The sequence below is a fragment of the Raphanus sativus genome, chromosome 5, assembly GCF_000801105.2.
Source record: "Raphanus sativus cultivar WK10039 chromosome 5, ASM80110v3, whole genome shotgun sequence".
In the NCBI taxonomy this organism is placed as follows: domain Eukaryota; kingdom Viridiplantae; phylum Streptophyta; class Magnoliopsida; order Brassicales; family Brassicaceae; genus Raphanus; species Raphanus sativus.
The window spans coordinates 29,075,519-29,090,643 of record NC_079515.1 but is presented as its reverse complement, the minus strand read 5'-3'; the positions used below and the strand labels follow the sequence as shown (position 1 = coordinate 29,090,643).

The window sequence follows — 15,125 nt, the reverse complement described above, 5'->3', positions numbered from 1 at the left end:
GCATACTAAATCATAGAACTCTTCTATGTTCTATATATAAAAAATGTTGGTAGTGATCTCTGAGCTGTAATAGTTGAAAGCTCCAGAGAAGAATAGACAAAGATCCCCACTCAAGCAGCCCACAACTCCGAAATTTAGATAAAACATAAAATATTAGGTTACTGTTTATAAATACACACAGAACAAAGTTGACCATACATTGTAGTAATATTATACTGTATGATTTTAAAATAATAAATAAAAATGCAAGGATCCAGAGGGGAGTTATCACTATTATCAAGTAAAACAACTTAAGGGTCTATATATTAACCTAACACCCGAAAATTTAACATATATCCAGCAAAATCCTCGAACAACAAAACAAAAGTTAAAAAGACATGAAGCAACAACGTTACATGGTCGTCTTCTTCTTTGTCCTCTTCAGCTTTCTCCTGGTAAAGCTTCTTCTTTGTATTAAAACTCTAACTAATCAAGATCTTATTTATACATCTAATATATATATATATATATATAATATTTGTTATATTTTGTTGGTATATAGTTTGTGAATCTGAGTGAAGGAAGATCAGGAGGGGTTGCAGAAGAATATTGGAAGAACATGATGAAGGATGAGCCATTACCTGAACCAATTAAAGATCTTCTCGACAATCCATTTAGGACAGGACAAGAGAGGTTCGTCAAAGATTTCAACACCAAGTCTATTGTCATCATCTACCACAATCCTAATGTATAATCAATTAAAATCATATAATATGGCTCTGCGTTTATGTATGCATATCGGTTTATACATGCACCGTATAAGTGTGTATTAATTAAGCAAATAACACATGCTTGAGTTGTTGTAGACTTATACAGTTATACTTGCTATATTTTCATAGTGAAGAAATGTTAACCCTAGGCTTCACGTTGTTTGTTTGATATATAAAACCAATCTACTGTGTTTTTTTCTCTCTCTTTTTCCTTTATTTTGTGAAGTTTATTTAATTAACATTTTTCTTGAAGCTTATATATTTAGTTCTATAGTAAGAGTAATCTCAAAGGATTTTACTCCCTTTCTTGAAACTTAAAAGAATGTATTCAATTTAAGATTTGTAATGTTTTATATCAAAGTAACAAATCCTCTATTACTGATTTAAAAATATCATTTAAAGTATAGTGTTTTTTGCTTAAATTACAATAAGTCATCCTTTTTTTTACAACAGGATAAGTCATCCTTAAAGTTACAAAGTAAGGATAAAAAATTATGTATTTCAAAAATGTTAATAACGTGGACACCACCAACGGTAAATAAAGTTCAAAAGAAAAAAACGTTATATGTAGAAAAAGAGAGATCCACACAATATACAGCCACGAACACTGACCAGCCCAATTCAGTTTTCACTTTTTAGTTATTAGGGTTCTACTTTTTTTTTATAGTAATTTACCGCAGAATAGATTTAATATGATAAAGATCCTCAAGAGATATAAACTGGTGGTTAGAGAGTAGAGGTAAAGAATCCTTCTTAGCATTCACATCCTGTTGACCTCTGTGTATTGCTGGTTCCAACATCGATTGTATCCGGCAAGTACCTAAAATCAAGCATCAAAACAACAAGACCACAAGTTTTAAGACAGAATCTCTGGTCCATCAACCGCGAAAAGAAGCTGTCATAAGTCTTAAAACTTACATTTCTTCCTCATCGCCACTCTTCATTGCATCCTTGGTGTTACAAAGAAACGCGTCTTCTACATTGGTGCCTTCTTTGGCAGACGTTTCATAGTATGGAATGTTTCCTTTTGAAGAACACCAAGCTCGAGCTTTCTTCTTTGAAACCACCCGATTGTTTCCACGTCGATTTTATTACCGATGACAACAAAGGGAACGTTCTCTGGATCCGACAGACTTGCCTGCAAACCACAGTAACAAGAATTAAATAAAGACATCTGGTTGGGAAGATAGCATGAATACACACACATACCTGCAGGATCAGAAACTTTTCCCTCCAATTATAGAGATCCTCAAATGATTTAGCCGAATTGACATCATAGACAAGTACACAGCAATCAGCACCCCGATCAAAAGCTCCACCCAAGGCTCTGGAACCTTCCCTGACCAGCCGTGGGGGATCAATTCTTAATCTAGGAAAGACTATGTTAATATTTTTTTTTTGTCACGAAAAGACTATGTTAATAAGTATTAGAGAATAAGTTGTAAAAATATCTTATGGCAGAACCCTGTGTTTATTCATGCATGACAAAAGAAAGTCCCTTGTAATCACATTATAAAACGTTTATAATTGGAATAAATGCACAACTATGCTAAAAAGGAAGCCCCTTGTACTTGAGTTGCTAAAACACAAACCTGTAAAGTGAAAGGCCGGTCTTCAATACTGTACTCCCTTAGTCAAGAAATCGGCTCCAAGAGTGGCCTTTGTACTGGTTGCTAAACTTCTTGTTAACATATCTGAAGGCGTGATGTTAAAGCCAAACAAGAGCACAGACTAATAATTAACGGAGACCAAAAATGTAATCATTCCATATCTAGAAAACCATAATTAACAGAGTTTAGGATACTGATTCATCAAAGAGGTCTTCTCCACCCTGCAAAATTAAAAGTCGGATGAGTCTTAACTTGGATTCAATTGCTAATTACTGAGTGAAGAATTTTCATAGATATTTTTCACATTCTTGAATATGATACAAAGAGTCAAGTCAGTATTTCAAATTTTCTTATGCAAGAACACAAACCACTTAGAGAAACCACCAAGTGAAAATAACTAGCAGCAGTATCATCACTTAAGAGAATAAGTCTCCTCTAAGAGCCTACAATAAGAAAATAAAACATATCTGATTCACAACTTACCAGTTACAAACGAATTCAATTTGCAAGAACAATTTTAAATCCAGAAGAAGCGACCACTAAACAGATCAGCTATCACCGAGAATGATGACCTTGAGGAGAGTTCTTCTACGGGTAGTCATCCTTCTCACCAAAACAGATTTTCAACGATCTCTCTGGTTTTTGTTTTTGGAAATTTGATAATTATGTGACGATTCTGGACACAGACATCCTAATGAATGTTTTCACTGCAAACAGTTATTAATTTTCCGATTATGACATCTAGTAATACTTTTAGTCTCTTTGAAAGATATTTGAATGTAAGCTCATGCTCTATACTTGTTGCTTATTTGATTAGGACAGCTTTTGTTTCAGCCTCCAAAACCATCGTTACATTTCCAATCGATGATGCTTTCCAAAATAAAATGTTATCGTTTTGATCTCTTGTAATCTAACATGTATTTTCTCAAATCTCATTCTGTTAAACATGCATCAAAGTTACATTTAACAAGTCTATTTTTGGTCGTGCTTATTTCTCTTTTTTTTTTGTCTACATTGTCATTTGGAGGGATCTTCGTCGCAATGTGATTCACTATCGTTGATCTATTCTTGTACCTTGGCTTATGCTTCCATAATATTTTTCACGATCTAAAAAGAAGTAGATTTTCATATTTAGAAAGTCCTGGTGTGTTTTGGAAATTAATAGTTGAAGTAGTATGATCGCCACAAAATGATTATGTGATGGTAATTACTGCCATGGACTTTGAGTCATTCTCCAGATCGGACATGAAAAAGGTAGTGGTATAGTTTATGGTGTTGAACAACATCTCTCACATATATCCATAAAAATACCATTTGTACATTATGTTGTCCCAAACTCTTGATAGGATCATCCATATGAAATATTTTATTTTTGGCATGATCCAGAACTTCCATTATAGTGTAGTAATGTTCGGTACCATAGGCCCGGAATAACCCAGGTTAATCAAAAAAAAAAAAAAATTGCAGTTTTTAATGCAATCCATGATATACCTTTGTTATGTTCCCCCTTATCCCACCAAAAATTCACTAACAAAAATGTTATTTCATTCGTTATTTGTTTTGGTAATTTAAAGCAAGACACTGGATAAACTAGTATTGAAACCTCCACTGATTTAGTAAGTATATATTTTCCTGTATGAGACATAAATCTTGTGCTCCATTTTGATGTTATTTGACAAACCTTATTTAAAAATGTTATCAAACATTTCCTTCTCTTACATACAAATTGTTCCAACAGCCCTAACTATTTATCACTTCATGATTTGGAATATTGTAGTTGCAGGTCACCGGGTATATTTGAGCTGATAGTGATTATAAATTTGAATGGATTAATTTCTTGACCCGATGCAAGTTCATATTTTTTGATAATTAATTGCTCTGCAATTCCTGGTATTACTTGACAAAAGAAAAGAAAATCGTCGAGATCGGAGGGACTCCACTACCAATTTTAGTTCCTCTTTTCAGACAAAATGTTAGCTGCAATTAGATTACTCAAGAAATTTACACTAAGTATGTGGAGGTATGGAGATAAGGTATCACCTTGTTAGAGACCTCTTTGTGGTTTTATACATTCCTGGACATTTCTATTGGTAAGACTTGTTATTCTGCACACTTCACAGTCGTCATAATCCACTTGTTCAAATGTCCATTGATACCAAAGGCTCTCAATGTGTATTCTAAGAAAAAACATTCTAGCTTATCATATGCTAGTGATGCATGTCTTTATTTTATTTTTTTGAATAACCCGGTGTATCCAAGGTGGATACAGACTAGCAGCGAGTGTCCGTATCAGCCTACATTATCGGCCGGAGTACGCCTTGGTCACCGGATGCTGGAGGTTATATTATATGTTGTCAGGAGTCTATCGTTATATAATATTTAGGGGCAACTTTTGCAGTAAATGTCCCTTGGTTTAGTGGCTTGAAGTAGGTTACGTGATATTGGGCCGGCACTGCCTTAATTTGTTTCTGAGAATATTAAGTTACTATGCGGACTTTGCTTCTCTTATTCATTGTAAAATTTCCCGTTCTAGTTCAGCTAAACTCGATACGTCCAGATGAATAGTTTCGGTTTACATGGGATTTTAGTACGTCGATTTTGATTGTTTTGGGCTTTAAAAGCTAAAGAATGACTCTACCATCGTTTTGTTATGGGCAGGTGGGCAATGCAAAAGCCTCTTAATCTCTCGAACATGGAATATACTGAAATTCGATGTAATCCCTTACATTCGTACAAATCTTCTACTATATAACTATTCTATATTTAAAAATGTTATTTATCTATATTTGGCAAACCGAAATGCTATTATTGTACATTAAAAGAAAGAGAAAATACATTCAACCATACTTTATACAGAAAGATATCATCAATTGTCAACCACATAACTTTAATTTAATTTTAGTAAAACTGTAAAATATAATATACGAGATTTCTTTCTTTTTTTTTGCTTCAATAGTCAGATAAAATTTAGGGGTTTTCCATAAAAGAAAGAAATATAAACAGGAAATTATTCAAAAAAAGTTGGAAAATAGGGTAGGGGGAGTCATGATGAATCATCCATAATGATCCAAGGGTCGTGATTTTCATCAGTAAACGATGCATCGATATTCTTTCTATCGAAGGTTATGACTTTGTATCTCATATTAATAATATAGATATGACCGAGGAAGAATATTATAGAAAAAAATATTGCACCTGTTGACCAATCGACTGGACAATCATCTATTTAAACTTAGCCTAGAACCAACATCACTGCACCACCGCCATAAACTAAAACATCGATCAAAGAAATTAATCTTCATGGCTTCTTTTCAATCTTTCACTGCTTCTCCTTTTTACCCAAACGATCCTTCATACAAAGTGGTGATAACTCGAGAAGAGTTCCAGTCTTTTCACGGAATCGACAGAGACTTGTTCTCTCGTTTCGTCTTTGTTCTAAACCGAGACGTGAACCAATCCTCTCAAGTGATGGCGTTTCTCCTCTTGATCGAGCAACTCGGCTTCAGACGCAACTTGACCGCGTCTCTTCTCGCATCAGAAGACGTGTTCATAGACGCGGTGGCCAACGAAGTCGTTCTGTGTCTAAGCATCTTGTACAACCAAGACTACTCAAGGCACGTCCACCTTAACCACAACAACAATGATGATATGGCTATACCTTTCCTCAAAGGTATCACTGAAAGTGCTCTCACTCTCGGATACATCAACCAGAACCGAGAATCTATTATCGTTGGAGTGGCAAAGAATTTGTCCGATGTTTGCAACCGAGCTTTCGATGATCTATACGAGAGGGCCTACAACGAGCAAATGTTGGCCTTAGAGAGGGCGAGAGTCATTGAGGAGATGAAGAAGGTCAGGTTGGGTGCCATACAACAAACCTCTACTAGGTCGAGTGTTCAACCCCAAATCGCTAGCCCTAGCTGGTGGAATGGTCAACAACAGAACCCTAATAGGTCTAGAGGAACCTCTTATAGGTGGAGTGTTCGGCAAGGAACCCCTGTAAGGGTGAGTGCTCCACAAGAAAGGGCTCCTGCTCCAGCTGTTGAAGAAGAGGCAGAGGCGGTCGTGACGGTGACGGAGGTGACGGAGAAGGAGGGGGCTGACAACAAGGAGGACGAGGAGGAGGTGACGGAAGCTGATGATAGGACGGTGTTTCTGACGTTCTCCAAAGGGTATCCGATTTCTGAATCGGAGGTTATGACTTACTTCACGAGGAAGTTTGGGGACGTGATAGAAGCCATAGTGATGAAAGAAGTGAAAGAGAATGAGCAGCCCTTGTTTGCGAGGATGGTGTTGAAGACGCAACATGCGTCGATGATTGAAGAGATCGTGACTCCAATGAACAAGAACAAGTTCACTATCGGTGGAAAACATGTTTGCGCTCGCAAGTACGTTCGCTCGAATCTCAGTTTATCTGCTGCACCCTACTCCTCGCATGTTTGACCGTCGTCTTGAGTTTTATTTGTTGTATTTTTGCTTCTGAATTAAAAAAAAATGTTGTTTGCTTATACATTGTAATTCATTAAAGTGGCTAGATGGATTACCTATCTTTTAATTAATATATCTTTTGTTTTGAATGTGTTGTTTTTCTACTTGATGTTACAATTTCAAAACCTGAAGTGCAGCAGAACCCAAGAGCAAAAGACCTAAAAAAAGACCTTTTTCCTCGGTTGTAAAAGTTAAGATTAAATATTTTAATTAAATGACTGATACAGAAAAAACTATAGTAATAATTAAATTAGAATTTTAACATTATGACATTTATAAATTTGATAAATAAATACCAGAATATCAGATTTTTGAAGTTTGCAAAATGAAACTTTTCATGGACCAAAGTAAAATTAACTACGATAAAATCACACAGACATATATATATATATATATCCCCTAGACTATATTTGAGAAGTGATTTTGCCACATGTCTTCTCTACAATCATTCTCACAAAAATAATATGACATGGCTATTAAAATTGATGACATGTCTTATAGATTAATATGACATGGACAATTTTTGCCACATGTCTTCTCTACAATCATTCTCACAAAAATAATATGACATGGCTAATAAAATTGATGACATATCTTATTGATTAATATGACATGGACAATTATACTTAATGTTAATTTATATTTTTGGTAAACTTTTTAAAATATGGTAATAACTCATATATTACATTTATTTTTGATTTATATTTTTGGACTTTTTAAAAATATGGTAATAACTCATAAATCATCATTAAAATAAATATATTCAATTATGACATTTCAAATTTCGAAATATCATTTAAATTAAAAATATTGCAAAAATATATACATATTTTTAGAAAATTACAAAAATTAAATCATAAAATCAAACTAAATCGTAAAATCATTAGTTTCTTATATATATCTACAAGTTTTATAATATATTTTTAATTTTAATTTTTGACAATTATGAAATTTTCATCCCCTAGATTATATTTGAGAAGTGATTTTACCACATGTCTTCTACAATCATTTTCACAAAAGTAATATGGCATTGCTACTAAAATTGATGACATGTCTTATATATTAATATGACATGGAAAATTATATTTAATGTTAGTTTATATTTTTGGTAAACTTTTTAAATATGGTAATAACTCATGTATTACATTTATTGTCGATTTATATTTTGGACTTTTTAAAATATGGTAATAACTCATAAATCATCATTAAAATAAATATATTCAATTATGACATTTCAAATTTTGAAATATCATTTAAATTAAAAATATTTCAAAAATTATACATATTTTTAGAAAATTATAAAAACTAAATCATAAAATCAAAATTAATTCGTAAAATCATTAGTTTCTTATATGTATATCTACAGATTTTATAAATTGTTTAATTTTAATTTTTGACAATTATGCAATTTTACATATTTATTTAATATTATTTAATTAAAATAATAGATAGAAAATCTACCTAAGATTATAATTTTAAATACATGCACATTCTAAATATATTTCAAAATAAACAAAATTGTTTTTATCTTAATTTTAATGTTCAGTTAAATCAAATTTATATTAAAATATTAATAAGAAAAAGAAAATTTATAATATTAATAAAAAATAAATATAATTTATGTTTACCTGTTAGAAAATATTTTAAAACTTTTTTACTGCACATAGGTGCAGGAAAACACCTAGTTAATTACATATAATAAGGTATTTTCCTCTTTTTTAGATGTCTAGCTCAACATATATGGGTCCTACAAAAAATTGTTTTTTAACAACTATTTTATTTATATAAAATGTCACATTACAAAGAAGATAACAAAGAAGTAGCCAACTGCAAATTCAAAATGAATACACACTATATAAAATAAAAATTTGAAGAAATTTTCTTCTGAACCATCTTCTTCATATGATTACCTTCAGCAATCAAACAATCGATGAAACAAACTTTCTTTTGTAACTTTCTTTATTGTATAACATTGGCCAGACTCCAATTTAGATCTATAGATATCCATTGACTATGAATCCAATATATTGATTTTTCGAAGGGAATATAAATTGGATCTGCCAATTTTCAACGATTCAAAAATATCGCCATACAACAAAAAAATTACATTTCTAGTGAAGAACCACCAATGATTGAATTATAATCTGCAAAACCGTTAAGTACCTTTGTGTTGAATCACTAAAATATCTCTGACGATCACATACCATGGTGGTTTCCATGGTCTTTTTTCCAAAGCAAAGCGATTAGGATGAGTTCCTTACCACTTAATCTTTGATTCAACACAATTAGATTCTCGATCATAGCCACAGAAACTATGTCGGAGATAGCAATGGCGGATCGAGGAAAATAAAGCTTACCCGAAAATCTACCATAGATCAAACTCCTCTCAACAAGAGAGAAGAACAAAAGATAAAAAAACATGTACATACTGATCATGTCTGATCAGATAAGAGTTTGAGTGATGGAAATCGAAACCATTTCAATCGCCATTAACGTCGCAAGACAGAACGGTTTCTTTTTACTTCCTACAGAAAAAAATGTGTTTGAATTTTTAATGACGAGTTTTGTGTTTTATGAATTCATTTCCGGGTCTTTTTTAATTTTCTTTGGTCCGTAAACTTCCTCTTAAATGGAGATCTGGAGTTTCCATCGTTTCAGAATCCTTTGAAACACAAAAATCCTTTTGGTTTCTATGTAGTAGTTTATCTTCCTCTAGCTCTGTTCACAGTTATAGTTAGATCAAAGACATCTACAAAATTTCATGTTAACTATTCAAGGATTTTTGTTTGTGTATGGGGCACATGCCACACCCAAGGTCTTCCTGTGAACCAACGATGGATCCCTCTGCCACATAGATCCTGACATGGTAACAATGGCTGGGTTTCTCCTCCTGCTTGATTTTTTTGTTGCAGTTAATGAACTAGATTTCAGTAATCAAAGCATTGTATCAAGTTAAGCCGAACATATGTCTTATTTGAAAGTTACGATTTTTGCAATTTGGTGTTTTATTAATACGTCTCTTATACTTTTTCTGTGTATGATGATCCTTAAACAAAAGCTACTAGACATAGTGATGGCTCACCTTGGCACTACATTTTTTCGTAACCTTCACATATATATGCCAGTTTTATTTATTTTTTTCATTAGGGAAATTTTGCATTTTCAAAATATTTTTGGCTCATCATGGACCAACGTAATTAGAAGGGGAACCATGAAAATCAGCATAATCCAAACCAAGAGAGAGAACCAAAAGATGGTAAAAGGTGTGCCAGTTGTTTTTTTGTCAATTAGTTGAAAGGAAATTGATTTGTTTTTCCAGTTTGGAACTAATCTATTTTCTGACTGGAACATATGTTCAGTGATGCTGAGGACCATATAACAAATGATGCTTAGTCAAGTTGTGTTCCTAATCGCGAGAGAGAAGTAAGTCCTATCTAAATGCTTGGAGTTCATCTATTTTCTTTCCTTTGTTTTTTTTTGGTCTGAATTGTAGTTTTATCCGTGGAATATTGTAACTGGTGCATTGAGATTTTGTAAGCTGAGGGTTGTGAATGTGGTGCCAAGGCTAGCGTGGATGCATTGGGTTGTTGGGATTGAAGAAGCTTCATTTTTGCACAAGAGCGCTTTCATTGTTGTTGTTACCATTTCAAAGATTTCGTTGTGGCATTTGGATCTTTATGATCATATTTTAGTCAATACTGTGAGACGCATATTTTAATTGATATTTTTGTTGCTAGCACTAACTGAACAAAAAGCAAAAGAACTCTGCGCTTGATGATCCCTTGTTATAAGGTAACAAACAGCTCTCATAAAATTTCATTTTGAAACAAAATTTAGGTTGCACTTATTCCGGTGGCATGATATTGTTTTCTTTTTTTATAAAAATAAGTCTCGGCATGGAGTAAAAGAGCTACGAACGAACATGAATGGACAACAAAATCAAACAAACAATTCAACAAATAGTAGCCGATGGAGTTATATATTTTGCAAGGCATTCATTCATTGATTATTAGTGGAAAGTGTCGGATTTTGAAATGAAAATGCATGATATTGTTCGGCGTATGTAGTTTGTAATGAAGAATAATAAATCAAAGCTTGATCAGACGGTTACCAAATCAAGTTATTCACTATAAAAGCTTGATCTTAACATTCATACAAAAAAAGAATAAACCAAAGCTATCAGATGATACTACGGAGTACGTAGGCAATATTTTTGCTGTAGGAAAACTACCCGTGGAACCCTAATTAAATCCCGTAGTGTTTTGTTGCCAAGAAAAAACATGAATTTCTGTTTCCTGTTTACCCAAGAATTTTGATGAATTATATCACCGCTCTTGTATTTCAACATGTACAAACCAATTAACCCTAATTAAACCCCTTACCAATAATTAAGCTTTAGTTTCAGATATGGCAATTCAAGGTTTGATACAATGGGCTACAGATGTTCGGTACAACTTGTGATAGTGTTTGAAGCATTGTTGTGAAGTGTGTCCGGAGTGCTCTTCTGCTGCAACAATCCGAGGAGCTGATGGAGACTAGAACAAATGCGATAATGCAAGAAAGAATTACAGCAACTGCTGGATATGTGGAAATAATGGAAAAAGGAGTCTTCGGATTGAAGAGTTGAGGTAAAGGGGGGTGGGGGGAGTCCAATGCTGAAACAAATGGCTATTATTTATGGAGAACATGCGGGTAAAAGGAAAGCTACAGAGACATATATGGAGGATAAACCTTCAATTCATCCTCTTAAAGACAAGAAGTAGGCTCGTCTTCGATAGACCATGCTCAATCGACCGGTGCTCATGGTATTGTGGTTACGCTCAAAACACCACATGTGTGATGAAGATAGTGCATAGAATTGTCAAAGGTTGAGAATCCCTCTGACAATTCCACCTCTAAACGACATAAGTAGAGTTTAGAAGCCTGATTTTGAGCTTCTCGATCGTATAAATCATAAATGTAGATAATTTTGTATAATTTTGAGGCTCTGTTGTAAGTATCTGCTAAGGGAGGTGGGGGGGAGGGATGGTGGATTAGCCATCTTTTGAAGTGATGAGGCCAAGATTCATTTTGGAAAACCCTTCACTCTATTGTTCAAACATGTATGTATAAAAATAATAAAAATATTTTGTAACTTTCCGAACGTCCACGTCTAATAGTCCATCTATACCCGTTCTTTCGATCCGTAGATTTCATTTCATATGATGGTCAGTCTGTTAGTTTTTCCAAAGGTTCAAAATCATTGTTTATTAACCCTGCAATCTCCACATGATCTTTTCGCATGTTTTGGCCTCACTCGTACGCTATCACTTCTGGTAAGTCATTCATCCTTTCACTATTCCATCTCAAGCACACTTAACTCTGGAGTTCTAAACGGATGTGTCACGAATGTCATGAAAAAGGTGTGTCAACTTTACTGACATAGGTAGTCAAATCAATTCTCTTAAGCCTTTTCACATATCACAACTCGGGATGTTACAATTCACCTCCTCTCAAAGAATGCAACGTCCTTGTTGCGCCCCACGACAGGTCTCAAGACGCATTTTAGGTTAGAACTGAGACGGCTAATCAGCTCTGATACCACTTGTAACGTCCCGACCGCCTACGGCTCCCACGCTCGCTCTCTCGGCTCATGGACCCCATCCCATCTGGCGGTCGGTCCGTTAATTTTTCCAAAGATTCGAAATCATTGTTTACTAATCCTACAATCACCACATGACATTTTCCAGTGTTTTGGCCTCACTCCCACGCTATCGCAAATCATTTTCCGATAGGTCACCCATCTTTTCACTACTCCAACTCAAACACACTTAACTCTGGAGTTCTAAACGGATGTGTGATGAAAAAGATAAGTCAAATTTAGTGACATAGGTAGTCAAATCAATTCTCTTAAACCTTTTCACATATCACAACTCGGGATGTTACAATTCATCCCTTCTCAAAGAATGCAACGTCCTCGTTGCACCTCACGTCTCAAGACGCCTCTCAGGTCAGAAATGAGACGGCTAACCAGCTCTGATACCACTTGTAACGCCCTGACCGCCCACGGCTAATGGGCCACCCACACCCGTTCTCTCGGCCCATGGGTCCCATCCCATCCGACGGTCGGTCTGTTAACTTTTCCAAAGGCTTGAAATCATCATTTACTGACCCTACAATTACCACATGACCTTTCTCCGTGTTTTGGCCTCACTCGTACGCTATCGGAAATCACTTCCCGATAAGTCACCCATCCTCTCAGTACTCGAGCTCAAGCACGCTTAACTCTTGAGTTCTAAACGGATGTGTGACGGAAAAAATAAGTCAACTTTGATGACATAGATAGTCAAATCAATTTTCTTAAGACTTTTTACATATCACAACTCGGGATGTTACAATGATGTTAAATATTTTTTGACATGTATGTTGAAGTATCGTCAGGCTCATTGGCAAATACTTATAAGTTTGCTGCTTTCGGAGTTTATCAGCACAAACTTCTACTAATTTTTTGGGACTTCAATGATATTGAAGGCAATCATGAGTAGGAGTTAGAAGTTATCAGGTCATAAGCCTCATTTTTCTTGTTTAATCTTATGCTATTGTAATTCGGGCTTCATGATTTAAAACAATAGATGGAAGATTTAGTTGTATTGGTAATAAATCTAAGTTCACATCTAAATTTCACAGTTATAGAAAAGTATCTAACTATAATCATCTGCTTTATATAAAATCTAAAATCTAAATAATATTGTTAGATTATGAATCATAGAGTTTAATATAATCTAACTTTTTTTGAAGAATTATAACAAATTATTTGTTTGAAAAATTGATTTTGAAAAAAGACGACATTTTTATGTATTCCAAACTGGACATCTAAATATGAAATATTATTTTAAGAGATCCTTGTGTTTTAAAAAAAAAATCTTAAAAGATCCTTAAAGGATTTTATATTAAAATGTTTATATATGTTTGATCTTAAAATACCATACTTAAAGTGTTATTAAGTAAGTTACTAAACTTTTTCATAACTAAATGATATGATTTTACATGACAAGAAATAAAATCACAGCAGTAATTTTTTTAGTAAGAGTATGAATAACTCGTATATATAAGAAAAATGATTAGACTAATATATGTAAATATATTTAAATTAAAGTTCAAATAGACCAAAAAATTATTGTCTATGTCAAAAGAGAATTATGGACCAAAAATCTAAAAACCTTGATATTATAACATAAATCAAACTAGATTATTCTGTTATACTCAATCTTAAAAAGAGATTTATTTGATCAGAATGTATATCATGAAAATATTGCTTTTAGCAGAAATGTGATAATACGTGTGATTGTACTCTTTTTCCTTATCATGATTTTTATTCCATTGAATTTTCTGTAACAAAATTTTAACAAGACAACAAAAAATATACAAATGATAAGCTCCTAATGAGAACATTACAATTTTATAGATAAAATTCTATCACTATTCTAAAGTTTTTAGGATAATGAAAATCCAAAAATGATCAAATCATACAAGATTCTGAGCATTAGCGAAGAATGGTGATATCACTACATATCCTACATGCTCATTTAAGTGACCGTTTGGCTAGCTAAAACGTTATTCAGTACTAGTTTCACGAAATTAATTTATTTTATCGGATTATGTCATTTCAAAAATCTCGATGTATGTGTATATAAGGGAAAATAACTGTGCACATTATTTTTTTCTCTTAACCATTATTTTCTCCATATAATTTATCTGGTAAAATTTTTGAAGATCTACGAATGTTTTGAAAACATTTGTATAATTAACATTAAAGAGAAGTGTTAAATAATATTGTATGATAGTATGCTATAGAGTGTTCTAGATTTATTTGATTTTGAAGTTTAGTTCTTCATCAAGTTTTACTTAGTTCTAAAACTGTTGTAATTATATATAAGAAAATCTATTATATATGAGTAAATATACACTGATTTCTCTTTTTTATTCTTTACTTGTAACAATTCTTTATAAAATTAAAAATACTTTTGACAGAGCTGCAATTTTCATTAAGAGTGTAAATTATGAATGATCATGTTTGTTTTAATAATATCGATCGTTATGTTATCTAATATCTAATACTACTTTCGTTTCATTTTAATTGTCGTTCTGGATTTATGCATATAGATTAAGAAAACATATAATTTCGTATATTTCTAAGATAAAAACACAATTACCTATATATCTAACCACATTTCAACCAATAAAAAAATAAAATAGAAAATCTTTTTAATAAATTTTGCATTGAAATTCTAAAACGACA

At 33.1% G+C, this 15,125-nt stretch overlaps 2 protein-coding genes and 1 pseudogene across 2 annotated transcripts; 2 read left to right on the top strand and 1 right to left on the bottom strand.

Annotated features, from left to right (window-relative positions):
• Positions 1 to 269: 269 nt before the first annotated feature.
• LOC108860836 (uncharacterized) lies at positions 270 to 942 on the top strand. The gene is made up of 2 exons (XM_018634687.2): positions 270 to 434; positions 542 to 942. The coding sequence occupies exons 1-2, from the start codon at positions 378 to 380 to the stop codon at positions 731 to 733; spliced, it is 249 nt and encodes an 82-aa protein (XP_018490189.1). The 5' UTR covers positions 270 to 377; the 3' UTR covers positions 734 to 942.
• Positions 943 to 1,273: 331 nt separating this feature from the next.
• LOC108860354 (ras-related protein RABG3e-like) lies at positions 1,274 to 2,961 on the bottom strand (annotated as a pseudogene).
• A 2,698-nt stretch (positions 2,962 to 5,659) lies between these two features.
• LOC108858718 (uncharacterized) lies at positions 5,660 to 6,802 on the top strand. The gene has a single exon (XM_018632599.1). It carries the CDS (start codon positions 5,660 to 5,662, stop codon positions 6,800 to 6,802), a length of 1,143 nt encoding a protein of 380 aa, XP_018488101.1.
• The last annotated feature ends 8,323 nt before the right edge of the window (positions 6,803 to 15,125 follow it).